The sequence below is a fragment of the Anser brachyrhynchus genome, assembly GCF_964034855.1.
Source record: "Anser brachyrhynchus genome assembly, chromosome: 3".
Classification (NCBI taxonomy): domain Eukaryota; kingdom Metazoa; phylum Chordata; class Aves; order Anseriformes; family Anatidae; genus Anser; species Anser brachyrhynchus.
In genome coordinates, this window is record NC_137696.1 from 95,037,440 (window position 1) to 95,063,420 (window position 25,981).

At 44.7% G+C, this 25,981-nt stretch overlaps 1 protein-coding gene and 1 long non-coding RNA gene across 3 annotated transcripts in view; both read right to left on the reverse strand.

Moving 5' to 3' along the window:
• The window catches only part of SMAP1 (small ArfGAP 1), a 92,546-nt gene that overhangs the window by 66,340 nt on the left and 225 nt on the right, over window positions 1–25,981 (reverse strand). For both annotated transcript variants that reach the window (XM_080584092.1, XM_080584091.1), the window contains exons 2-3: window positions 2,791–2,924; window positions 2,015–2,100 (exon numbers count right to left, since the gene is read on the reverse strand). In XM_080584092.1, coding sequence (XP_080440218.1) covers window positions 2,015–2,100; window positions 2,791–2,924 — 220 coding nt within the window. The remainder of the gene's footprint in view (window positions 1–2,014; window positions 2,101–2,790; window positions 2,925–25,981) is intronic.
• LOC308191575 lies at window positions 12,904–25,869 on the reverse strand. Its single transcript, XR_013948137.1, has 3 exons — window positions 19,437–25,869; window positions 19,127–19,260; window positions 12,904–18,018 (listed from the first exon to the last, which is right to left on the reverse strand). It is a non-coding gene; the product is annotated as an uncharacterized lncRNA (long non-coding RNA).

Consider the following 25,981-nt stretch of genomic DNA (forward strand, 5'->3'; position numbering starts at 1 on the left):
AAAACAAAGGGGGGAAAATTTAATCTACTCTAAGAACAAAACCACTTTCAAACAGTAAACTGATGTCCAGATCAAGAAGACCTTCAGTTAGCTTCCAGGCCAGAGGACCCCCGTCAGGTACAAGACAAAATGAAAATGCTTAGAAAGGTCAGTCTTGTGATCAAGCAGAAGTGATGGCGGACCTTTATCAGGAGATTTTGGGCAGATTCCAACCCTGCAAGCTTCTCCATTTCTCCATTCAACTACCCAGAAAGTAGAAGAATGCACATTATAGCGCTACAAGAAATTAAACACTAAGATGGAATAATATATACAAAAGCGATCACTGTAAGGCAAAGGGTTTTCACAACTCATCCAAAAGTTGCTTCAGAATATTAAGAATATTCACAACCAGAATACTTTCGAGACCATAATGATTTTGTACTGATACAAAAGGTCAAAAAGATGGCAAAGAAGTTCATATCACAGCAGTTATTACCAATGTCAAGCAGCTAAGTAGCTGCCAAAATTGAAGGAGAAGAGAATTAAAATAGAAAACACTGTCATCCTCTTTTCTAGCACTGTATTTTTAATAAAGAGGACATATGCAATTAAAGAAACTCAGTTTACCAAGTCAACCACCTAGAAACTGACAAAAGACTATATAATTATCTCAAGGTATACAGTGTCAAGAAAATGATTGTTTTGAAAGTTTAAAGTAAGCCCGATGAGACAGAAGTGTTGATTACCTCTGTTGTCTGAGATGTACTGTGCAACAGAGCTAATGCAACTTTTGGTCTTAACTGACTACAAAGGTTCAAGCAAAGCTTTATTAGTTCTCCTGCAACAGCACCAGGAAATTCAAATGCAGTATGTACAAAATATTTGTCTTTAAGGTCAACTTTTGCTTGAGTTTTAATCTAAGTATTACACCTGGGATACTACAGTACTATGTGCTTCCTTTCTTTTTTTTCTTAAACCTATGTACATTTAATGCAAAAGCTACTGGAACGTCAAGAAACACATCCTTTTTTTTTTTCCCCAAGTGCTCATTAAAATGAAGAGTGTTACCCTTCAAAAAAATCTTTGGCACATTACATATCAAGCATAGCATCTAATAAACAGAAGAACCAAGATCACTTTTGGATACAGAAGAAGAAGATTCGGATCCAATTACAGCTAAGTCAGTTTATCAGCCTCTATAGCCTGTGTCAGACTGTGAGAGCTGGGAAAAGATTCAGCTCACTTAACAGTAAGTGTTTAGTATCTCATTACAGTTAAGAGTTCCAATAAGATCAGGTGAAGCAAATCCTACCTGTGGAGTACCATCACTAAATCAGAGGCTAATACAAACCTAGGTTAATGCTATTATAAATTATCCAAAGGATTCAGTACATTTGAGAAAGCTAATTTTTGAGTAGAGCCATTCCATCAATGGCAGACCATTTTTCCTCCAACCCTCCCCTTCCAGGTACCTGGTGATAAACGCTCACCAACACAAATGGCAGCTGTCAGGATGTTTGGTTTACTCAGATATTCCCATACTTATCATCTATGCTCACATAGTTCATAGACTGCACACACTTCAACTTCAGAAAACTAAACTATACTTAATCTAGAGGAAGAAATCTGTACTTCACTTTGCGTAAGATCCAATGACTTATTTTTATCTACTGTTCAGCTCATTATTTCCTGTTCAAATGCTCCTAACTTCAGCTGGCAGTTATTCAAGATAGAGACAGAATCAAGAGCTCTCTGGTATCACTCTAACTTCTTACATATATGGAATTTATGAAGTCACTTCTTTTGACAGTAAAAATAAATGGGGCTTGCCAAATCTCATTACAAAGTAGATTTGCTATAACTGAAGTAATTTAAACCTTTTCTGAACCGTCCCCAACTTCCACTGCTACTTCTTACACAACGGTATCAACGAAACAACGAGATGCCAACCACAGAATTTTCTTGAAATAGTCCTAACATCTAAATAGCATTTGAAGTCATTTCAATGTGAAAACTAAAGCAAAAAGGATACTGATCTGTTTGAGGTCTTCTAAAGTTCTCTGGTAGGTTAGCTTCGTAGAGTAGTCTTGCTTTAGTATTTCCCATTTCCTGCATGCACTAAGGAAAAGTGATAGAAAACAGTTAGTTCTTGACCATTTATACTTCAAATCATGACAGTGAGAATGCTAAAGGTGTGCTCAAATGACACTGGAGGTTTTAAAGAACTCAGATGTCCCAAATTTATAACACTTAACAAGCTTCGGCTTCTCAAACTCATTCAGCATAATAAAGATTCATACGAACATGAGTATTTCTGATCCCTTGTTCTAGTAATTCAAATTGTGTACCGAGATTATAAATAAAAAAGGTTTAAATAATATATTAGGTATTTGTGAATAGATTGTAGCTGACTACAGTCTGTTCAGTCCTAAGGAATGAAACCTAAAAAATCACGTGTAATACCTATAAAGTCTCTTTACAATGAATCAGAAGAGCTAGAGAGTACATTCAATATTTTATTTATATAGAAACACATTTGAAAGATTCGAGGAAAAAGGAAAGTAGAATAAACACTCTTAAATACACCTCCTTAAAACTACAGGCATCTTTATTTGATTATGTAGCTTTTCTGTTCATGTAGGGGTATTAAGTTACCTTGCTAGACAGTTAAAGTTGCCCTTAAACATTTGAAAATCACAGTAGCTCTCCTGTCTCTCTACTTTGACTGTAAAACATTCATGATAAACTCAATCATTTGAAAAGGATTCCTTGAATTCCTTCCAATTTGAAAACATTTTAATATTTTACCTGTATTTGTTCTGGTGTCCACTGGTCCAGGTTGACAGATTTGACCCTTGATATATGGACCCCAAGATTTCGATGTATGCCAGCACATCTGATGCAAATAAAAACACCGGTGTTCCAGGAAGCCCATCTTGGACCTAAAGGGAACAGGGAAACACATTAGCTATTTTCAAAATTCCATATACTGCAAAGATCTTCTTTGGCACAACTCTGTTCCAGACAACAGGAGTAAATAAGTCTGAATAAAGGCTGACAGCTCTTTCTCGAAGATATCTACATCTAGTTACTGCTACTAATGTCCATCATTTGCAATTTTATTTATGATTTTCTACTTTTAACTGATATCACATAACATTTCAATTAGCTACAAAGCACACTCCAAACAAACTTTAAGAAGTTGGCTTACCAGCAGCAACAAGATTTTGCTTACATTCTGAATAACACTTATGGCTACGCATGAGATCCAAGTATCAGCAAAAATCAGAAGTTGCCCCTTTCTCTCCAATTCAAAGCCACCTAAGACACGCATCTGTACCAAGCTTCAAATTAAATGCAGAGCGATCTTATATGAATGCACCAAATCCTTTAATACCCCACATATGCAACAGTAGCATGCAAGTTTTTAGAGAATGATTATACAGAGATACTATACAGAGATTTAAAATGCCAAATAATCAAAATACCCAAGACAAAATACGATAGAAAATGAAATATATTCAGCCCCCTTGATGCCTGAACTACTTAATGAGCTGCCATTCACAGCCCAATGAATTTTCCCGTAGAATCAAGATGATTTATGAACTTTATCACTGTTAATGCGGCTGAGAAACATGTTGACACAGACCTAGGACATGCTGACCTGAAATCTCGCAGACACTTGGGATATCTGGGACTGTAGTAACTTCAAGTCAAATGCTCTTTAATGTTCTCTCTAATGTTTTTATAAATGATCTGCATGCAGGACTCAAACGCATACCAAGTAGGTTCACAGATGATACTAAACTGGGAGGAGCTGTTGACTCTCTTGAGGGTGGAGACACCTTGCAGAGAGATCTTGAGACAAATTAGAGGGCTGGTCAATCATCAAGCACCTGAAGTTTAATGAGAGCAAGTGCCGGATTCTGCACCTGGACGAGAGGCTGGAGAGCAGCCCTGCAGAAAGGGATCTGGGGGTTCTGGTCAACAGCAAGCTGAATGTGAGTCAGCAGCGTGCCCTGGAAGCCAAAAGGGCCAACCATGTCCTGGAGTGATTCCATGACTCTTACTTGTTTTATTCCAGCTCTCAACACCGCCAGTATGAAAGGCAGTGTTTTAAACTCCATCTAGTTCTGAACTCTAAAGAATTGAAGTGATTAAATAATTAACAACCAGAAGCAAAGACGACACACATTGAAGAGCTGGAGCTTGTTTTGAGCAATCACTTTCCCCTTCTGTAGGACAGATGTACACCCAGACCATTAACATAACTGCAGCAGTTAGCATTACAACACTAACATACTGTTAGTACATACACAGGTCCCCTGGCTTTACTGCAAGAGGCGTTCCTCTTACTAGCTACAGCAGGAGTAGCCACTCTGCTTTTAATTTGTCTTGCTCATGACCTCAACAAGCCAGACCCCTGATGTCCAGCGCTTGACCTTTAAGACCAAAACGATTAAGGTGACTGGCAGTTTTACAAAGAAGTGCTACGATGATAAAATTAGATTTCAGGGGTCAGGAGATCTAACAATTACTCACCGAAACTAACCCTGCACAAACTACACTTCTACAGAAATACTCACCAGGTAAGAACTAACCGTCAAACTATTTGCAATATACACCTGAAAAGAGCTCAAAAGCTAGCAGCCTCCTGACCTGCCATTCCCCCCCATAAAATGCTCCACGCACGAAGCACCCTGTTCAATCAGTCCGTACAGATCCAGAGTGCAGGAAGACCCCACTAGCAATGTACACTACCACAAGTTTTAGTGCTCCAGGATGTGCAGGCTGCTTGCATCAAGATATTAATCAAATTTCAGCTGCAGTTACGCACCAGACGAAACTTATTCTAAATACTCCATTAGCCACTCCGCTGTGGCTAACGTACCTTAGCTTGTGCAGTTGCTTAATGTAGCCATGATGGTTTAAAAACAACTACGGCAAGGTCTTGTGCACCCAACAGCTCGTCCAATTTTGCCCCCAAACTAGAATGCACAACCCTGGGTTACACAGAGGAAAGCCCGTTTTGACCAGGTCACTACGAGGACAGGAGATAATCATCTGTAGTATCTATGTGCTGTCCCTATTTTTATCCTATAGGGTGCTTACACAGCCATTTTTCTTTCATTTTTCTTTTTTAAAACATTATACAACTCTGGCTGGGCACTGCTCTTTAGGTCACCTATCTAGTTTCCTATTCCTCAGATTTTTCTCAGCTACAGTCCCCATATACATCAACAAGACAAGACTGGGATGAGGGTTCAACATGACCAAAATCTATTTTAACAAATGAGGAGGCAGATTGCTAACTTGGTAGTTTAATAGCTTAGCTTAGAATTGTTAACAAACAGTACGATCATAATATATAACAGCTATAATTCTCCTGGAGAGGAACGGTTTTGTGTTTTCCCAGAAGCTCAAAGTTCATTAACTTTTACTTATTTCTGAATAACTCAGGGAAATAAAACTTAACTGAGCAACAGAGTAACAAACTAAGCAGTGGAATAACACTAATAAACCTGAGGCCAGATAAAATGCTACATGTAACCCCTGAATTTATTTCAGACTAATGACAGTGCCCAATATTAAATACTTCAAATAAAAAGTAATTAATACAAATAATTATGCCACAGTAAGCAGTAGGCAAGAGAAGTTATAAAATAATTTGTCTGTATGGGCACCAAAACACTTGTTGTACTCACAATAGGACAGTCTGAACAAAAAGAACCACACCGGGCAATAGCAAAGTGGCAGCAACCGATGCTCAGGAGTATGTACTTTATGCCATTGAGCTTTTCTCAACTTCGCCAGAAAGCTGGCAGCCTGCAAACCTTTCCATGTCAGAAATGTTCAAGGGTAAATTGGATTGATTCAAGAAACAATTTACAAGTTTAGAAAAATAAGCTAGCTTATCTGCTGTACATATTCTGCTACTGACATAAGAAAACAGACATTTGGCTTCAACAATGGAGACTGAACATTAAAGTTGATGACGGTTAATTAATGTTATTTAAAACACCTTCACATGGCAGTAACAAAGCTACCTTACCTGTCAAGAACTGCCATGATATAGTGCAACTCCAACTGGCCAACGTTAGTAGGAAATGTTGTCTGGTGTAAGTTTTAATACAATACTTAATTTTATTACTTTGAAAGCCATTTAATACAAGCTTCTTACTAGAATGGCTGGGCTGAACTTCAGCAACTTTCTATGCTGCTATCAGGGTACCATTTCTGATACCAAATCCACTTCAACTTCTTCTGTCATTTAAGATACAGTTAACTGCTTAAAAATATTTTGAGCCTCTTTAATCACTGGCTAAAGATAATGCAGGTAGAAAAGCCACAAGACTTGTAGTGCAATGTGTTTATGGTGGCCCACTCCAGCAGACCATGAAGCCTCTCAAACACTATCTGGGTACACCCAGGAAAACACTGCACTAATCCAAAGGCAGATTGCTGCTTCAAAGATGAAAACTATTTGTTTCATTTAAACTTTCCTCTTCTACGTTGTCTACTGATTAGACTTGAGTTTACTTTTCAGTTCAGTAGGTAGTTAGGTAAGGCCAGCTGCTACATGCTATTTTCTAGAAAACATATCTAGACAAGCGTAGTGGGGTTACGTGGCAAGGTTTTGGTAGCAGGGGGCCATAGGGGTGACTTCTGTGAGAAGGATCTAGAAGCTGCCCCGTGTTTGGTAAGGGCCCCACTGCTGACCAGAGCTGAGCCAGTAAGTGATGTTGTTTTGCGCCTCTGTGAGAGCATATTTAAGACAGGGGAAGAAAAACGCTGTGCCACATAGCAGCTGGGAGAGTGAGAGGAGTGAGGAACAGCCTTGCAGGCGCCAAGATAAGTGAAGAAGGAGGGGGAGAGGTGCTCCAGGCGCCGGAGCAGAAGTCCCCTGCGGCCTGTGGTGAGGACCATGGTGAAGCAGGCTGTCCCCCTGCAGCCCATGGAGTACCACGGTGCAGCAGGGTTCCACGCTGCAGCCTGTGGAGGAGACCACGGTGGAATCCAGGCTGGAGCAGTTCGCTCCTGAGGGATGGACCCCGTGGTACGGACCCATACCTGGAGCAGTTCTTGAAGAGCTGCTGCCTGTGGGCAGCCCACGCTGGATCAGTTCAGCAAGGACTGCATCCCGTGGGAGGGACCCCACGGCACAGGGGACGAGAGTGACTGAGAAGGAGCGGCAGAGAAGAAGCGCTATAGACTGACCATAACCCCCATTCCCCCGTTCCCCTGCGCCGCTCGGGGGGAGGAGGTGGAAGAGGGTGGATGGGGGGGAAGGTGCTTTTGGTTTCTTCCCTTTGTTTCTCACTTCTCTAGCTTGTTAGTAGTAAGTAATAAATCTTACTATCTCCCTACGCTGAGTCTGTTTTGCCCGTCATGACAATTACTCTGCGATCTCCTCATCCTTATCTCAACCCCTGAGCCCTTTTCATCGTATTTTCTCCCTGTTCCTCTTTGAGGAGGGGGAGTGAGAGAGCGGTTGTGGTGGAGCTCAGCTGCCCACTCGAGTAAAACCACCACAACAAGATTTTGAATGTACTAGGTTATTCTTATGAACATTTTGAAATCTCTGTTAGGATGGTCTGACATTAACAAGTAACCATTACAATAACCAGTACCGAATACAACCACACATGGTTTATCGTGCGTGTTTAGTTGTATTTGTAGCTGCAATTCAGTTACCTTCTGAAGAAGCAGAAAGGTGATAAAACTTCAATTTAAAATTTAAACAGCTAGAATAGGCAAGCTTTGTAAAACCCAAGCAGAAACTTGTATTTGAGTTGTTACACATTCACATAAATTAATTTGGATTCCTAGATGTTAACGGAAAAAAAGCAAGTGATGTTTCCCACAGGGCTGGCTCTGGCCAGGCCAGCTAGCGTTCCCTGACAGCAGCCCGTACGGCTGTGCCCTGTGCCACATCCTGCACTGCGCCACTGCACTCAGTAGGAAAAGCCCCAGGAGAAGAGGAGGAAGAGGGGACATAAGTGGTTATGGGGTCTGTCTTCCCATACAACCGCTAGATGTGCTGAGGCCCTGCCTTCCAGGCCAGACACCTGCCTGCTGATGGGAGGCAAGGAATGAACTCCTCAGTTTCCCTTGTGCACAGGGCTTTTTCCTTTTCTTACTCAGCTGTCACTATGTCGACCCTCAGGTCTGTTTGCCCTCCTGTTTTCTCCCCAACCCACAGGAGAGGGGAGCGAGAGCCCAGGTGTGCGTTTGGTTGCTCACCGGGGTCAGCCATGGCCACTGCTGGATTCACTTGCATCCAGGAATCATCTGTCAAGTTTGCATTGTAAACTAGAATTTAACCAGATGCACAAACACACCACTGACTGTGACATATTTCGAGTATTTAAGTAGTCTTTTATTAGAGACCATCTACACTTTTAGAATGAAAGAAGTATAGCCACAGGGCTCAACATTTCCTGACATGTCTCAAGTTTTCTTGCTCGAAATTGCCAGGTAACTTGTGAATTTCAGAGACAAACTGACAGGAGCTTTTTTTCCCCCTCTTATACAGAAATTCCATGCCCCTACAGTTATTGTGCAGAACTTCTCCCTGCTTGCAAAAATATCTACAGCTACCAAAAAAATGAGAATATTTCAACATCAGAATTCAGCTGTTTTAAACCTAACCAATAAAGAGCCTGAAAGTCACTGACAATTTTAAACACAAATCTTCACATAAGTTGATTTTCATCCAATTTTTAAGCTGCTGAAGAGTTATCTGTCTTCACATGACACATATTCTAAAATGATCTCAAAGTATGAATTTTATGAAAAATAGGCATCATTTTCATGTATTTTCTGTTGAACCAGATGCTTTCTCGGAACAGATTTCAAAAATCTTCCCACTTTTCCCTTTTCAGGGTATGACTTCTGCTGATATATTTCTCCTCCACATTATTTCAACTGGTCTAGTTCCTCGCGCACGTTTAATGTGCCCCTTACAGCCCTTTCCTCCCCAGCCCCACAGTTCATTTTGGGCAAAGTGTCCTAGTTGGTTGTATTAGAAAGTTGATCAAAGAGGCAGCAATAAACATCCCCAGCCCTGCTGATGCACCCTGCTCGTGTACATACAGCTTACACAAACAGCCTGGTGAGTACAGCTGATCCAGGTCTTCGGGCAAGAAAAACAAGAGCAATGACAATGCTGAGGCCAGTATAGCGCATTACAAAAGGTACCGTGGGCTGAGGTACATCAGTTCCTGCAAGTCCAAGGTTTAAGTTTTATTCCGGACTGCTGGAATTACGTGTTGCATTAGTGCACGTGCCTACCTCGTGCAAAACAAGGCTTAAAGGCACTGACCATTTAAAATGCTGAGGACAAAGTAGTTTTATTTGCATTAGGAAGACCTTTGAAGCCCTGTATACTCACTACATATGAATTCAAGCAGCTCAACACAGTAGGAAACAACGCTTTACGTCTCCTTTTGATTAGTCCTTACAAAAGTCCTTTGACTGCCTTAAGCAGTCACCGGTAGTTTCTCCTCAGCGTCTTGCTGCCCCACTCAACTACAGCTACAGGCTATCAGCTAAGGCTAGGGCAGGAGCACATGTACTTCCCACACGGACATATTAAAAAAATAATAATTCTAGAAGGAAGGAAGCCAAACACTACAGGTAACAGAGCACTAACTCCTATGCATCTCAAAATAGTTCATAGTAAACTTCTCTGGGCCAACATCAGCCACGTCTTCTGCCAGACTCCAGCTCCGTGGCTCTTCCCTTCACTCCAATGTCGCTGACTGTGCCCCGAGCAGCAAGCAAAGTTACTGCAGTACGCTGCTCTTCCTCCAAACAGAACAGCTGGCTGACAGATTTTATTTGTCAAATAACTGGCTCCATCTTGTGGAACAGCGAATTAACTGCAAGAAGATTTACACATCTCCTAATGGTTACCAGCCAGTTCCTAAAGAGTCACTTCTTCTGCCAAAGATTTACCAAAGCCTGGGTGGCTGCATCAGCATAAGCATGCTCGTGCAGTGCTCTCTCCACGACTTCCCCACACAATTTGGGCTGTGTAAGTGCTCTGCTAATCAAGACTTAAATGAAGTTATCAATGAGCATTTCCAGAAACATCTCATTTCTCCAAGGTGAGATTCAGATAAGAATTGTGAACAGAAAACAAGTGTTCTTATGTATCAGATATATAGGGGGAAAAAAAGACAAATATGTAAGCAGCAGCTGTATTTTGTGTGATTCAACAAGCAGCACCACTAACACAAGAGTCCCACCTCCACTGGCCACACACGGAAGAAGAAAAGTACGAGGCAGAACCATAGAGACTCCTATCAGTTCCTCCCCTCAAGGCAATACACTTGAGACAGGGATTAAATCATGACGAGACTAAAATGCTCAAAAGCAGTATTAGTACTGTCACACATGTTCAGTATTATCCTGCTGTTTCAGAGACTTTCTTACCAGCCTCACTGGAAGCTGCTCAGTTCTCCTGAAAGAAGAAGAACCCCATCCACCATCTCCTACCATGTAGGATTCAGACTCCCCCACACACAACACAAAACACACACACAAAAAACACCCCAGAAACAAAAAATAATGTAACTACAATCTTAATCATATCTATTCAATCAGTTAAGTCTTCAAATCGGGAAGAAGAAGCCAGGAAGAAATACATCAGATTTTGTGAATTAAAGAACAGATCTCAGAAAGAGCAAAAATCTTGAGGATCTTACACAAAGACCTTTACACAAAGGAAATTGTGCAAGAACCACAACACATGAATCTTTACTCTTGAATAAAGCGTTCTTCAAGGACCTTGAACCTTTAGTCTTTACAAACTGAAGATATGGGACTATTTACCTACCACTTGCTGCACTGAGTTAGTTCCTGATTAAAAGGAACAAACAGCCTGAAGCAGTCTTGTGTCACAGTAAGCTCGTTCTTGTCTTTCCCCACAGAAAGCTCATTCTTTTCCTGTGCAGCAGAGGCTTCCCTGCTTTACCTCCATACTCAAAGGCTAAGAAAATCATGCGAGTGCACTCCTCATGTTCTTTTCAGATGTGAAAGCATGCAGCAAAAAGCTCTTTTATACTGAAAAAAAAGGCGACAGGAGTCTGTAGCTTAAACAGATCTGCAGAATCACAGAATAGGTTGGGAAGGACCTTAATGATCACCTTGTTCCAAGTCATTATTAGAAATCTCTTCCATATGGCTTAGTAATAAGCCTGTATTTTGACAGTTGTGACAAACATGACCCAAAAGGTCACTGAACATCCCAAGTCACAAGTAGGAATCAGGACCAAAGGCAGATTTACAAAGGTTTCACTGAAGTTCGGTCCTGATCATGAGACTCTTCCTCCATTAGGAAAAGGAAAGGTCACATTACAATTTCCAGCAGGTTATATACAATTAGCAACAACCAACCATGCAAACAGATCTCATGATATTATCACACCAGTTACCTTCTCTCACCCACATGCAAAGCGGAGCTGCTTCTGCCATGGGACAGGTTCAGGTCTGATGGTGGCTCCAGTCCTTACTTTATGCCTCCCTTAGACCTTGCTATTCTCAAAGCAGGATTTTGGGTGGTTTTGACACATAGTCAAGGCCAGAAGGTGAGAACAAACTTAAAGTTTGCTACATCAAAAAAAAAAAAAGCATTGGAAAAGTTCAAACAAGACAGCTGTTTTAGTAGTTTTAAGTACAATTAAACTCAATGGCATGAAGTTTTGCTGAAGGCAAGCAATTCAAGCAATTACGCTGCTCCAGAGCCCAGCTCAATAACCGCTGAGAATTGGGCAGTTCAAGACTTCTTGCAGGAACGGTGCAAAGACGAGACTTGGATGCATTGCTTGGTTATTGTTAGCCAAAATCTGGTAAGTGGAGTAGAATTTCAAGGACAGGATGCTCCCAAGTTTGTCTCTTCCATCTGGACAACCATTTTTCACCAAAGTCATCAACAACAACGCCCCTAAGCTCAGTCTTATTCCTAACTGTAGAAGCCACGCATCGGCTATCTGAACAAGACTTTCTCCCTGTGCCCCACCTCTGCAACTCAGAGGGAAATCCTTATCAGCCAGTTTTAATTAGTCCTTCAGCTCGCTAATGCTTGCTTCCACAGCATCAGTAAGTGTTAAGTGTTTTAAAAGACAGCATCCCTATTCCAACAAGTGTATAAAGCCTGAACTAGAACAGTACCACTGTGACATGAAAATTCTTCCACTTCTGTTTAAGGCACAAAATAAAGTATACCTAATTCACCTGATTTACCTGATAACCACATACAGCTTCATTGGGAAAAAAAATAAATCAAAGCTATAACTACTTTAACCCTGGAGTACACTCAAGTCATACAACATTTCAAACATCAAACCACTTATCTGGGAAACTTCTTAGGAATATGAGCAATGTGCAGTATGCAGATCAGGACTGGCTACTTACAGCTGTTGAGGATACACAGGAAAAGTCAGTTTATTCTTTCACAAACAGCATTTTACTCATGCCAAATTGCTACTAGGTAAGAAATTTTGTAAAGTGACAAGAGATGGAATCAAAGTATTTTGGCCTTACTAACAGCCAGCTACTAAAAATTTGAATTTGGTTGAATGAGACTCTGAGACGTTTGCTTTTCCAAAATAAATAATAATAATAATAATAATAATAATAATGTCACCAAACATTAGGGAATGATATGATGCAAATGCTAAGTTGTTTAACAAATAAAAACACAGTATTTCCAAGTTCATCGTGAAGTTATACACATAAATACATCCCATACATAGTTGGCCAGTCTTCATGGAATAGTAAGAGAAAAGAGATCAAGAATGGCTTTTGGGGGGTTTGTTCCCAAAATATCACCAAGATTTCCTATTCATCTTAGAAATAAGATGACGATGTTTAAATAAAACACATTCCTCACTGAAATACTTGGTTACTGAGCACACAGGACACTGTCCCAGTATTCCTCTCAGCCTCGCAGGACAGGAGCACGCCGCAGCATCCCCTTTGGAAAGGCAAAAAGCAAACCCTTCGGTATGGCAAGTGTCAGCGGTGCCAACCTGGCCACATTCAATAAGCCTGCAATTTCAGAAATCAAATTTCAATTCGGTTGAGGAGTAGTGCTCTGATTTTACTCGTCCTGTTTGCTTGAAAAAAAGCACTGTTCATGTCAGAGTTCAAGCTGCAAGAAAGAAGCATGCAAGCAGTCATTTCCTCTTAACAGCATCTGGTATTTTCTAAGACGACACAGTCATGGAGCATATTACATACTGGTAAGAGGCTTCTGGAGGTGGTCTTGACTGCAATTTTTCCCTCGTCAGCAAGGAACTGCTGAAAGGCTTATTGTTTTTAAAGTGAACAATTTATATTCCTTTTATATGCAGAAATAAAAGAAAATTTAGGGAACAGTAAGGTCTTACAAAAATGTTTTTATAAGTTGATAGCTAAGCATTCGGAGTACCACTGATAAGAGGAAACATACACGTATGTAAATCTGTGTTACTCTGGTGGGATATAGCAGGTGCCCCAGTGTAGCTAGACACAAGACCAAGGTTGTAGAAGCATCTGCTGCAAAGCCTTCAGCCAGCAGTTAAGTTCTTTAAACCATGACAAAAACACAGAAATGAGATTTGCTTACAGGACAGATTTATGATACAGCCTATTTGCCATAAAACAAGAAAGAAAAATTACCTTTACCTACCAGACTATCAATCTAGTAATCACATTAACTTCCTCTACCATTTTTACTCAAACGCAGCTGAAGAAGAGACAGCTCAAGCAGACACTCCCCAAACTCCACAGCCTCTGCGCAGCCCTCACTACCAGGAGCTGCTCTCCCTCGTACACCCTGCATTACGAAGCAGGCAAACACACCGCCGTCACCTCTCCCACGTGAACCTCCATTTGAAAAAGATGCAGAGAAAAAACAAGAGACCCAGGTCTGCAGACAAGAAGCAGAGCACCAAATCCGAGTCTCTGGACTGCAGAAACAGACCGAAAGCATCTGTGAAGACTGCCCAGTCTCTTGCACCGGTCTTGGCTGGGATGGCGTTGTCTTCATAGCAGAGCCTGTGCTGCTGTGTTTTGGGTTTGTGACCAAAACAGTGCTGATAACACATCACTATTTTAGCTGCTACAGGGCAGTGCTTGCACACAGCCAAGGACTCTCCTGCTCCTGGTGCTGCCCTGCCCACAAGGACACTGGGGGTGCCCCAGGAGCTGGGAGGGGACACAGCCAGGGCAGGGGGCCCAGGCTGCCCAAAGGGATGGCCCGTGTCATACAACATTGTGCTCAGCTGGGGGAAGAAAGAAAAAGGTTGAGGCTGCTGGTGGTTATGGTGTTTGCCTTCCCAAGTAACCATCGTACACGATGAGCCCTGCTTTCCTAGAAATGGCTGAACACGTGCCTGCCTGGGGAAGCAGTGAACCAATTCCTTATTTTGCTTTAACTGCACGCACAGCTTTCCCTTTACCCATTACCTACCTCAACCCACAAGTTTTCTCCCATTAACCCTTCTGGTTCTCTCCCCCATCCCCCTGAGGGGCAGTGAGCAAGGGGCTGTGTGGTGCTCAGCTGCCACCGGGACTAACCCACACCATCCGTGCTCACGCCAGAGGGTTACTCACCGCCCTTCCTCCCACACCTACCGCCTCCCCTCGCTTCCTCTGCAGGGGAAATAGGTCACACCACGTAGGTGGTGATGCTGCACCAGTGACTCTTCTTACCTACTGAGAGCGTATCTGGCCACCCCACAACACTGACGTGTGTCAGATCGGGCACAGGAACAGCCTACTACGAGCATAAATGTAACCCCGTTCTTGGATGATGCCCAAGTTTGACTGTAGCAACGCTGGGGGGGATCTTATTAACAGGGATCTCATCAATGTGTATAAGTACCTGAGGTGTGGGAGACAGAGGGATTTGACCAACCTCTTTTCAGTGGTTTGTGGGGACAGGACAAGGGGCAATGGCCACAAGATAGAGCACAGGAAGTTCCGCACCAACATGCGAAAGAACTTCTTCACGGTGAGGGTGACGGAGCACTGGAACAGGCTGCCCAGGGAGGTCGTGGAGTCTCCTTTCCTGGAGATATTCAAAGCCCGTCTGGACGCCTACCTGGGCAGCCTGCTCTGGCAGGGGGGTTGGACCCAATGATCTCTTGAGGTCCCTGCCAACCCCTACAATTCTGTGATTCTGTAATGTTACTAGCCTTCACAGCAGCACTCGCTGTGGACTTCAGGGTATGAACTTAAGTGAAAGATCATGGGAAAGAAGAGGTCAAAGAGGGCAGACAGAATCAGAAGGTATCACACCACACAAGGCTGAAATGAGCTTCACGTTTTCCCTAAAAGTTTTTTGCTTCCTAAAACTATGGCACATCTGAGATGACACTAGATTAATTATAATTTATTTGAATATAGTTAAATGTTCCTGCATGACAGACAATTGTCAACACACAAGTATCATGCACCATGAGATCAGCCACACGCAACTGGAAGGAAGAGCAATTTCCTTCTAAGCAGTGTTCCTCACACGTGCTCTAACTAGATTTGTGTTTCACAAGAAAAAAACAAAACTGCTCAATTTTTTCTAAAGCTTTCCCCCCCCCCCCCAAACATGGTTACTACTTCCTAGAGTAGTAAGATGAGTAGTTGCGGCTGGAAAATACTTGTTGCAAAATATCCGTTTCTTCAGAAGCCAGGAAGAAAAACTGAATAATCCACCAAAGTAATCAGTTGCATTTATTTTCACATACACAATTTAAAAAGTGTTTAGAGTGGAATCAAGGGTGCTCGAGAAGTATCAGCTCTCAAAACGTATTCCCAAAACTTAAAAGGATCCTCCAGCATGCAATCTTGAGCCTGGATTTCCTCTGTTGTATTCTTCAGTCTTACTTAAAACCAAACACATGACAATCTTTTTGCTAATAAAGCACATTTAAAGCACATTAATTTTTCTTTAAGAACAGCAACTCCATGGAAATTACAGTGAGCCAGACAAGGGGCGTTCAGCATCACTCTGAGGCCCTTTGCTATGAGTGCAGAACGCCCAGGAAGATTGCTTAATAAAGGATTGTGAAGCCTGAAGCTTAGTAAAGGACTGTGATTTCCTGAAACACCAAAGCAGCCCTCAGCAGTTCAGTGCACCGAGAACTGGAAATAGCCATGTAGGTATCACTTGGTAATAGGACCAAAGTCCGCGTGTTGGTGGTGTCTCCAGTTTAACCAGTCCCTAGGAAGGGAGCTCACATGCCCACATGCATTTCTGCTAAAGATCTAAAGAGTCAATGTTAAGTATGGCATTTGCTATGTTTGAAGAAACGGATGTTTTTGCCTTTATCTACAGGTAACAGGCAACAGAACAAATACCCCATAGGTATATACCCTATTAGAGAAGTCAAATGTTTTACAGAAAAGCACTGGGTTTTATTCACATACTGGTTGTTTCTAGAAATTGTCATGGATGACAAACAAACCCAAATGACTTGAACACACAGTACAAAGAGCTTATTTGAAATCTATTACTCAAACCCAGCTGCTACTCACTAACACATCCTGACTACCTGCAAGCTCTGCTGCGTTCAGGAATAGCAGGTTACACGCAATAAATCACTTCCACCTCCTTTTGCAGAAATTCCTACAGTACTGCAGCCTGTAACCCTACTAACGAAGCCCTATGCCATGAAAGGCAGTGAAAGCATAAGAAAGCACAGGAAGCCCTATGCCTCCTTTAAATCTACCCTCCTTTAGTTTAGATATTTGGAATAAATTCTTTTCTATGAGGGTGGTGAGGCACTGGCACAGGTTGCCCAGAGAAGCTGTGGATGTCCCATCCCTGGAGGTGTTCGAGGCCAGGCTGGATGGGGCTCTGGGCAGCCTGGTCTGGTGGGAGGTGTCCCTGCCCATGGCAGGGGGGTGGAATTAGATGGTTTTACAGTCCCCTCCAACCCAAACCGTTCTGTGATTCTATGAAGCTTCATCCATTTTCACTCAAGTACTTGACCAAAATCACCTAACAGATTTCTGTTCCCTGCTGCTTACCAAAGAGCTAGCATACAAGAAGAGCACGGCAACCAGCAGCCAAACACGGATACCAAACTCCCTTCCCCACCCATGCCAGGAGCGCAGCTCCTAATCAGCGTATCCATTTTCTGCCACGGAAACCAGAGCCAGGCGCAGCTTCAAGGAACAGAGCCACTTTTTCCCCAAATCACAGCTGCAAAGTTAGTTGCTTGGCAACCCTGCCCTGAGCAGCAGGCAGCCCTGCTCTGACAAGCACCGAGCTGTGCTGCTGCTGCACCCGCTCCCCCCGCCACGTGCCAGAGCAGCCCGCAGGATGTCAGCGCCTTCCCTCGGGACAGGCAGAGCAGCTGAAGGTCTAGGTTAACGGAGGTGGTCGGCGAGCTGACCTGGGCAGTTTTTCACAACTCTCACAGAAGTAAATCGCCACATCTGTCAGCTACAGGACGAGTGCTCTCCACGCCCGGTACAGGAGCGGAGCACTGGGATGCTCTCCGTGCTGCCAAGCTCTTCCTCCGCCTCAGACGGTGGCCCCACAACACAGCAGCACCCGGCTTCTCCAGTGAGAGGGACACAGATCAACTCTAGGGCGTTTGGGGTACAGTGGGAACAGAGCAGGAACTCAGCACCTCTTGCAAACACCATTACACCAAGCAGGAACTCCTTGACATCCGCATACATGTTTACTGCCTACTGGAAAGCAATCAGAGATCGATGCAGGACTGGAGGATAAGCAAGGGTTAGTTCCATATCCTACAGTCAACCACTGCAAACACAGATAAACATGAAACAGACAACAAGCTTCAATTTGAATTGATAACTTTTCACAAAGAAGATGAAGCAGCTTTAAGTTGTGTGAAGCTGTTCAGGAAGAGCAGCCCTGCTCAAGCTCCCAGCAGATGTTAATCAGGTAAGAGGCCAAATGGGGAGAACAGGAATGCTGTAATAGTTTCTCTCTTGCCCCTGGTCTGCCAGAGGATATCATTTTTAGTCACGATCCAGAGAACCAACCAGGAGTTTTAAGATCCAGGGAGATTTCTGAAACAAATTTCTTGAAGGCAGTTCTACACATAAAGACCAAGGTGAAGAAGGCAAGGGATGCCTCAGCCTTTTCTTCATCCCTCATCACCAGGTCCCCTGCCCCATTCAGCAGTAGGTCCACATTTTCTCCAGCCCTCTCTTTGCTGCTGATGTATCTGTAAAGTCCCTTCTTCCTGTCCTTTACCAGACCGTCCTTGCCAGATTCAACTCCAAGTGGGCTTTTGCTTTCCCACCTAACCCCATCCCTGCATGCTTAGGCAGTGCCTCTGTTTTTACAGTGCATCACCTGTCCCTGCTTCCACCTCTTACGTGCTTCCTTTTTATGTCTGAGCTTTGCCAGGAGCAGCTTGCTCATTTTTGCAGGCTCCCTGCTGCTTTTGCTTGATTTCCTGCTCACTGGGATGTGCCCCCCTATAGCATAAAGATGTGACCCTTGAGGGGAGGTAACCAGCTCTCCTAGACCTCTTTCCTCTCTAGAAAGTATCATCGTGGTTCGAGTCCTCCACAAGCACCACGGCCCGTGAATGTTAGCCCTCAAGCTGTCTGAGAAAGGCCTCATTCCTGCTTTTGCCTGACCAGGTGGCCAGGAGCAGACACCCACACCAGCACCCCTGCTGGTCTGCCCTCTAGCCCTGACCCGTAAGCTCTTAAGCTCATCACCTACCTCTAGGCAAAGCCGCATGCAGGCCCGTGCTCTGACAGAAGAGGACTACTACTGCCCAGGGCTACTGCGCCTGAATCCTGTGCCGGATTCCAGCAGTTACAGACCCAACAGGGATACTCCAAGAACCTCAACGTGAGAATAAGATCTCACTGAACATTACCTGCTTGTAAGGCAAGCTCATTAAGTCTTAGGGAATTTACTTGAGGCCTCCAGAGAGGACAAAACTAAGCACCTAAGCCAGTAGTGCAGAGCTGAATCATGCTCAAATGAACCTGAGTGAGCCAGTGAGGGAAGATGCAACACCTGAGCTAAGTTAACCTCTGACTACCCCTGAGTAATAGCTGCTAATTGACTCTATTAAATCCCCTTAGGAAATCCGGATTAAGGAGGGAGCCACCCCTCCAGGAAAGGTCCCTCCCTAAAAGTCTACTTATCACATACATGTGTCTAATTGCTTCCTCTGTTCTGCTGACAAGGACTGCTTCGGGCTGCATCAACGCTGCTTTGCTGTTCATTCGGACCAAGGAGGGAAGACTTCACAGGACAGGAACAGCCTCAGCTCCAGGAGAGGAGATCTAGAAACAGAGCGAAGATTAACATCTGGCCTCAACAGCATCCTGCAGCGGCACCTTTCTCATGCCACTGAGGAGTGACACAGCCACGGGTGAGGCATCGTTAGGAGGGAGACGCCAGTAGCTCCTGGCCAGAAGCGCTAGGACATCCCGCACTCAAAGGCCAGAAGACGTCTCACCAACACCACCGATCCCTGCTCCGGGAACTGCCCCACCGTTATGGTCCGCACAAAGGCAACAGCTCAGATCACAGAGGCCTTACTCCTGAGCACAGGGCTGCAAACCGTGGTAAGGATTACTGCAACTGTATGAGAAGAATATCAACTACACAAGTCCTGCACGTATTTTTAAAAGTCAAAGAAAGATTTAAGTTGTGAGGGATCCCCAAAGGTCAACCCGCCCAGTCTCCCGTCAAAACAAGGCCAACTTCAATGCTACATCATGCCACCTCGGGTCTCACCCTATCGAGCTCTGCCAAGTGCCGAAGAATGGAGAATCCACACAAATACCACAGTAAGGGCTTGGGTAAAATGCCTCCAGGCAGCACACAGAACTTCAAAAGCAGGAGTATGCATTTACAAACAAGCCTGTTCTATTACAAGTTAAACAGATTTCCTGTGGCTTGTGTCAGAGTATTCTCCTGTACTGCGAGAGTCAGGAGATAGAAACAAACCCCTCCCTATAGGGTATAAAGACCACCACTGGAGTCACCCAGCACTACAACAACCCCACGGCCCCGTTCCACCTGCTTACAGGTTGTGAGCCAAAGCCACTGCATTCTCCCAGCTGGAAAGAGAAGCGTCTCCTCCAGAGCTCTTGTCTCACCCCAGGCAGTTAACTTTCCAGCTCTCGCTCTTAAAGTTTCAGCCTCATGCAACCAGTCCCAGCAAGAGGTAAAAGGGCGCAGAACAAAAACCGAGGGCTGGCACAGCTTTTAGCAGCAGAGGATCAGGAAAAAAACCCCGCAGACACAGTGGCAAGAGAGCATGGAGTTTCTGGTCCCTTAAGGTCTTCCAGGGTGTGATGTTCTGCAAAGAGGTGAGAAAAAAATAATAATGTAACCAGATGAACCCTAGGATTTCTAGTGACACGGCTCCTTCCTATTATTAGAGGTCAAGACCCACCCTGAATCAAAGCTTGCCTTCATTATTCCTTGTGGAAGGACAGGGACTGTAGAAGCCTTCGGCTGTTATCTGTCTATTCATATTCTGGTCTGTTAAGCTCATGTTTTCATTGTCAGCCTGGTCTCACAGCAGCAAGAGCAACCTTACAACAGAATCAAAGGATACCAGCAACTTCTTGATCCGGGCAACCTAAATTCACATGGGATACAGGTATGTTTGCTGGGACAAGGTACCACAGTGCAATCACAAGCTGCTTGGTTTCTGCTCTGTGGCTGACCTTCAGTATCGGGCTAAAAGCTACACCTGAGCTGTCAGTTGTGGACTTCACCTCTGATATAAGCTAACTCTGCTCCATTTGCCCTCACGTCCTACTTCAGCAGTTTCTCCACCTTTGGAGGCAGGAGAAAGCCTTGACCCTAGGAGGCAGAGCAGCCAGAGCCTTGTGCTAGATCAAGCTAACAGTGTTGACGAGCCGACCCAAAAGCACGCTGACACTGGCAGCCAGAGGCAAAAGCTCAAGCGCTGCTGCCGTGGGCTGGAAGAGTTAGCCATATGCTTTAGGGTAATGCCTAAGGAGAAGTACTCTATGAAAGTATACAAGCAAGATTAAGATGCTGAGACCCCTAGTCACCGAAACAAGCAAAGAGCAGAAGTAGCTTCAAAGACATTGAGGCTTAGACGCGTTTAAGTTGGTCTCCCAGACATGGAAGACATCAAACACAAGAATCAATTGTCTACAAAAAAAAAAAAGGAGTCTGAACAGCTAAGCACAGCAGGAATTTGTTTTGACTGCTGGTTTGTCCATTTCAGTTTAAACTTTTTTTTTTGAGGTAGGCAGGTTATTAGGCAAATTAAAGTTAGGTTTACTTAAAGCCAAGTTTGTAGAAATTGGCTTTGACTACACGAATTTTGGCACTGTTATTTTTCTTGTTCAGTCTCTCCCCACATTCCCTAAAAGCCCATACTTGTTATTCTTCAGACAGAAAAGATCAAGTCGTCAGTCATAGACAAATATCCACGAATTGTACAGCACAACTAAAATTTACTGAAAAACGTTTAATACTGGAATTGTATCCGGTTTAACAAGCAGTGTCAGTGTGTCCTTTTATGCCAGAGCTCTGGTAAAGGATCGCTTATCCAGACTTCATACCTCATCACAGTAGAAGCGAGTAAACATTACAAAAAACAACAAAACACCTGACACAAATTTATTCCCCTCTTCTGATGGTCCAAAATATCTAAAATTGTCTATATAAGATCTGCAAGCTTCCAATTACGTTCCTGTAACTGCTCCAGTTTAAAAAAAAAAATCTAATGGGGCTGACAAGTGAAGGTAATTGTCTTCTTGACAGACACGTGAATGCACCAGCAGAGTTCACAAGTCAACACCTTTGTGTTAAAGCCAACACCCAAACGCAAGGCGTGACAAGCAGACAAGATGCTGGAGTATGTTCACACTGGTTTCAAACGCATGCCTCACATCTGAGCATTGTTAGGAACAGCCAGCAGAGTCTTACTAGCACAAGGTCTCCTGCCTCCAGCTTACTTGGCAGGTCTTCTTGCTCAGCTGGCCGTTCCTTCGATAGCAGTGAACACCTTGACCCTTTCTAACAAAGCACATCTCCTTGGGGGCTTTGTCACACTCTTCAGATCCCAAGTACTCGATTCACTGTTGTTTAATGTCAGTGCCCATGTAATATCCGCTGCCAAGCGGTACCACGAGCCTGGCAGACTCCTAGCACGTTATAACTCGGTATTAAATAGATAGAAAGAGCAAACCCTGACAGTCAAAGGGGGACTGAAGTTGATGTTTTCTGTGCTTCCATTTGAGAGATCCATAAGAGCTGTTATTGCTTAGGAGACTCAAACATCAGCACAAATAGCAAAAATCCATTTAGACTCTCTATACAGTGGGAAAAAACAACACTAAACACAGGTGCTTCAAGGTAGCTTTCAGCACAGTCTGCTTGACAGATCCGTAGCTATTTCTCTCTCCCACAGCTTTCCAGTTCCTGCCAGCTCTACCTACCTACACACAGAAAAGGACTATGAAGAGCTGCACCATACAATGATACACTAGAGGGAATTTCAGTTGCTTGTCTCTTTCAGAAACTCAGGCTCACTGAAGTTACCGCCTACACGCCTTAGTATTTCCTCCAAATATTAGGAGTAGGTAGTATAACATCAGGAAGACATCTACTGCCATATGCGGACAGCTGTTCAGACAGGGACACCAAGAACAGTCAGCACACAGACGAGAACAGCGCTGTCAGAAGTCAGCCCGGTCTCCTCACTCTTCCAAAAACCTCAGTGGCTGCAAAGACAGCTCCAGAGCCTTTGATTTTGAGGCTTCTTCCCCACAGAGGTGGCATCGAGCCTTCCTGTGCAGCTGTGAGCGTGACAGTGACTGCAGCCCGGCCCTACTGCAGGTAGTTCCCAACACGTGCCAGCAGTGGCAGTCAGGTTCCTAGCAGCTCTTTCAACAGTTAAAAGGCAAATATAGAATAAAAAACGCTTCCGCAAACCGTACCCAGCGTCAGCAATCCTAGTTATTGCTTCGTGCCTACTCTGGCAGATGCATCCTCAGCTGTATTCTCCACCTTCTGAAGGATTTGCAGAACAAAGCAGCAAGGAGGTATAATCCCTGCCTAACTCATCCACATACCTCACGCGTTAAGAAGTAGGCCAGAAAGCCATGGATGGATTTCTTCTTGATACACAATCACTATTAATAATGGCATTATTATTTTGAGAAAGACGTATGTATCTTTAAAAAAAAAAAAAGATCCTCTTAGAGGAAAGGTGCATGCTCAACACTTCCTTGTGAGCAATGCAGAAGGTCCTCGCAGAGCAAGGAGCCAGCTCAGGGATTTAGGAGTGGATCAGGAAAACAGCAAGTTCCAGAGATCCCCTTTTTGATGCGAGATGTAAAAGCCAGCAGAGAAGCCTTAATGGTAGATGTGGTCAAAGCAATGTGCAATAAAAATGCAAGTGGGACCACGTTAAGTTTGTAAGTATCCTGTAGACCCTAACAAGACTTCAGAGGGTATCTAGCTGCTGAAGAATTCCCAGGGCCTCAAAGAATAGCAGCTAATACAGACGTGCAGGTACGGTATACGAGGTTTTAACATCCCCTAGATGCAGCCATCTGAGCAGAAGCCCAGGGTAAACGGAACACCTGAGGCTTAAGGTCCAAGGGAAGACTGCAGCGTCTCCGGTGAGAGGAAAGAATCTGTGATGACAGCCACTGCACCTCAGTTCAGAGCTCACTGAATCTGGGCCGATGCTAGGCATCTGCAGGACCATACCAGACAGAAAGGTTTTAAAGTACCGGCAGAGGAAGAACCAAGATGCAAGTGCAACTCCCTTAAGCATGAATAAACTGAACTCGGGGAATCCTAGCCAACAGAAAGGAGGATGACAGACAAGGAAGCAAAGCTCGCACAAAAGAGGAAAGTAACAGAAGCTGAAGTGGACAATAGCTCCGTGAAAAAAAGAATCAGTAACACCACCAAAAGGAAACAAAAGCTCTTAACTAGAGCTCGCACCAGAGAGGTCCTCAATATTTTGTCACGAACAATTTCACGAGTCAGTTTCCAGAAGGCAGGACTAAGAGAAGTCAGTTCCTCTAGTGGAACTGACAGCGGGGAACTCCAGCCTGTAATTACAAACGTGTTTGGTGATGAAAGGGATGCTGCTAGCCATGCGAGCGGAGCAGGCCGCTGCCAGAGCCTGGGGAGAGCCCACAGACCTGCTTTCCTTGCAGAGCCATTTTAAAAACTGCTGCCTCAGACATCCCTGTGCGCCATGACTAATAAAACCGTAACTTTGCCAGACACCAGCACATATCAAAATCATGGGTCAAGTGTGAAACATCAGGAGAAAGAAAAACCTGGCTGTATCTGAAAGCAGCAGCCTCCACTTTTCTTCTTTTCCTCAACAAGTTTCAACAAGGGAATGACATCAGGGAGGAGTTCAACAGTGGTGTTACGTTTTGACGGCAGGGGAAGGCCTGATTTTCATCTGGAGAACCAACTGTGCTTTTTCTTCTGAACCATGTCTTCTGGAAAGATTTAAAAATCCAGACTCCAGGGTATAAAGGAGGCACCTCAACACTGCTCACACAGCTCTACTGCCTAGAAGGAAACTTCCTAAACCTAAGAAAGGAAATTTACACATGCATCTCCACATATAACCACCCCCCAGACAGGAGCCCCTAGAACAGCTGAGGCTCAGCTAAGTTCACCATTTCACCTCTAGCATGCAGAAAGACAGCGTGGCAAGATGAGGTTTTGCCCAAAGAGAAAACAGAAGACTTTAGAACTGCAGTTGAATTTTATCTTACTTAGCTACCTTATCTAACTTACTAGAAAGATGGAAAACAAGTGACAGGTACTGGCAGAAGTCATCTGGTCAAGGGACTGGTAGGTGCTCCAGAACCTGGACAGAAGACACACACATACTGAAGGTAAGAGCTTTCTGCCAGTTCAAGCTTTGCCTTGTGACGGACAAGAGGTATGGTACGGAAGTATCAAAGAACGAAGAACAGTGCACAAAAATACTCGTAACACGAATAGGAGGAGGAGGCTGGAAGCATCAGTATTGCTGAGTTGAAGAGGCAGAAGATACCAGGCAAGGAGGCCTACAGAGATTTATGAACAATACTTTGACCTGGTGGTTGGAAAGAGGGAACAAGACAAAACTCAGCTGGAGAATTCGAGACACAGATCTCGGCCAGCCAAGCTCTGAGGCCTGTGCTACGGAGCTGCACCCGTGTGGAGCTCAGTCAGCAAGGAACTCCGAGCAGCGCTCAGCATCGCATCCCCAAATGCCAGTAATGCACAAAACATACGATTTTTCCAGAAAAGCACAGTCTGCAAGGAGTCTTCACACAGCAACCAGAAGCCTGGGGGGCCTGAATAGCTGTGCTAGCAAACGAGTAAGCAGAGTTACTTGCAAAATAACGAAGGCCTGACACCTTTGGTGTAACCCACACTGTACGCTACTCAGGTTTGTAAGCTCGGAAAATAAAATCGTATTTCTGCATTTCCGTAAGACCGATGTATTAAATCACAGCATCACGCAAGACACCGCACAGCTGATGATCGCGGCCGGGAAAAGCAGCACACAGGGATGGGAGCGGGGAATCACAGCCACGGGGCGCCTTGGGGCAGCTCAGGGCAGCCCACCGAGCTCCGAGGACGGGTCGGGACCCGGCAGGGCAGCGCTGGGCTCGCCGCACGCTGCGACCACCGGGAAGCAGAGCCCTCCCCGTGCCGCCCCTAGCTCGGGTCACCTTAACGGGGTCCCTCCAGCCCGAGGAGGGCCAGGCGACACCTCCCGAGCCCACGGCCAGCACCGGCACACCGCAAACCCCCCGCCACGGGAGGCAGCGCCGCAGCCCCAGCAGCTCGCCCACCGCCGCGACACGCCTGAGCCGGGCCGGGCCGGGCCGGGCCGGGCAGCACTGAGCCGAGCCGAGCCGGGCCGGGCCGGGCCGGGCAGCACCGAGCCGAGCCGAGCCGGGCCGGGGCCGCTCCTGCGGACGTGGAGCGGGGCGGGGCGGCGCTGGCTCCCCGCACCCCGCCGGCACGGCCGCT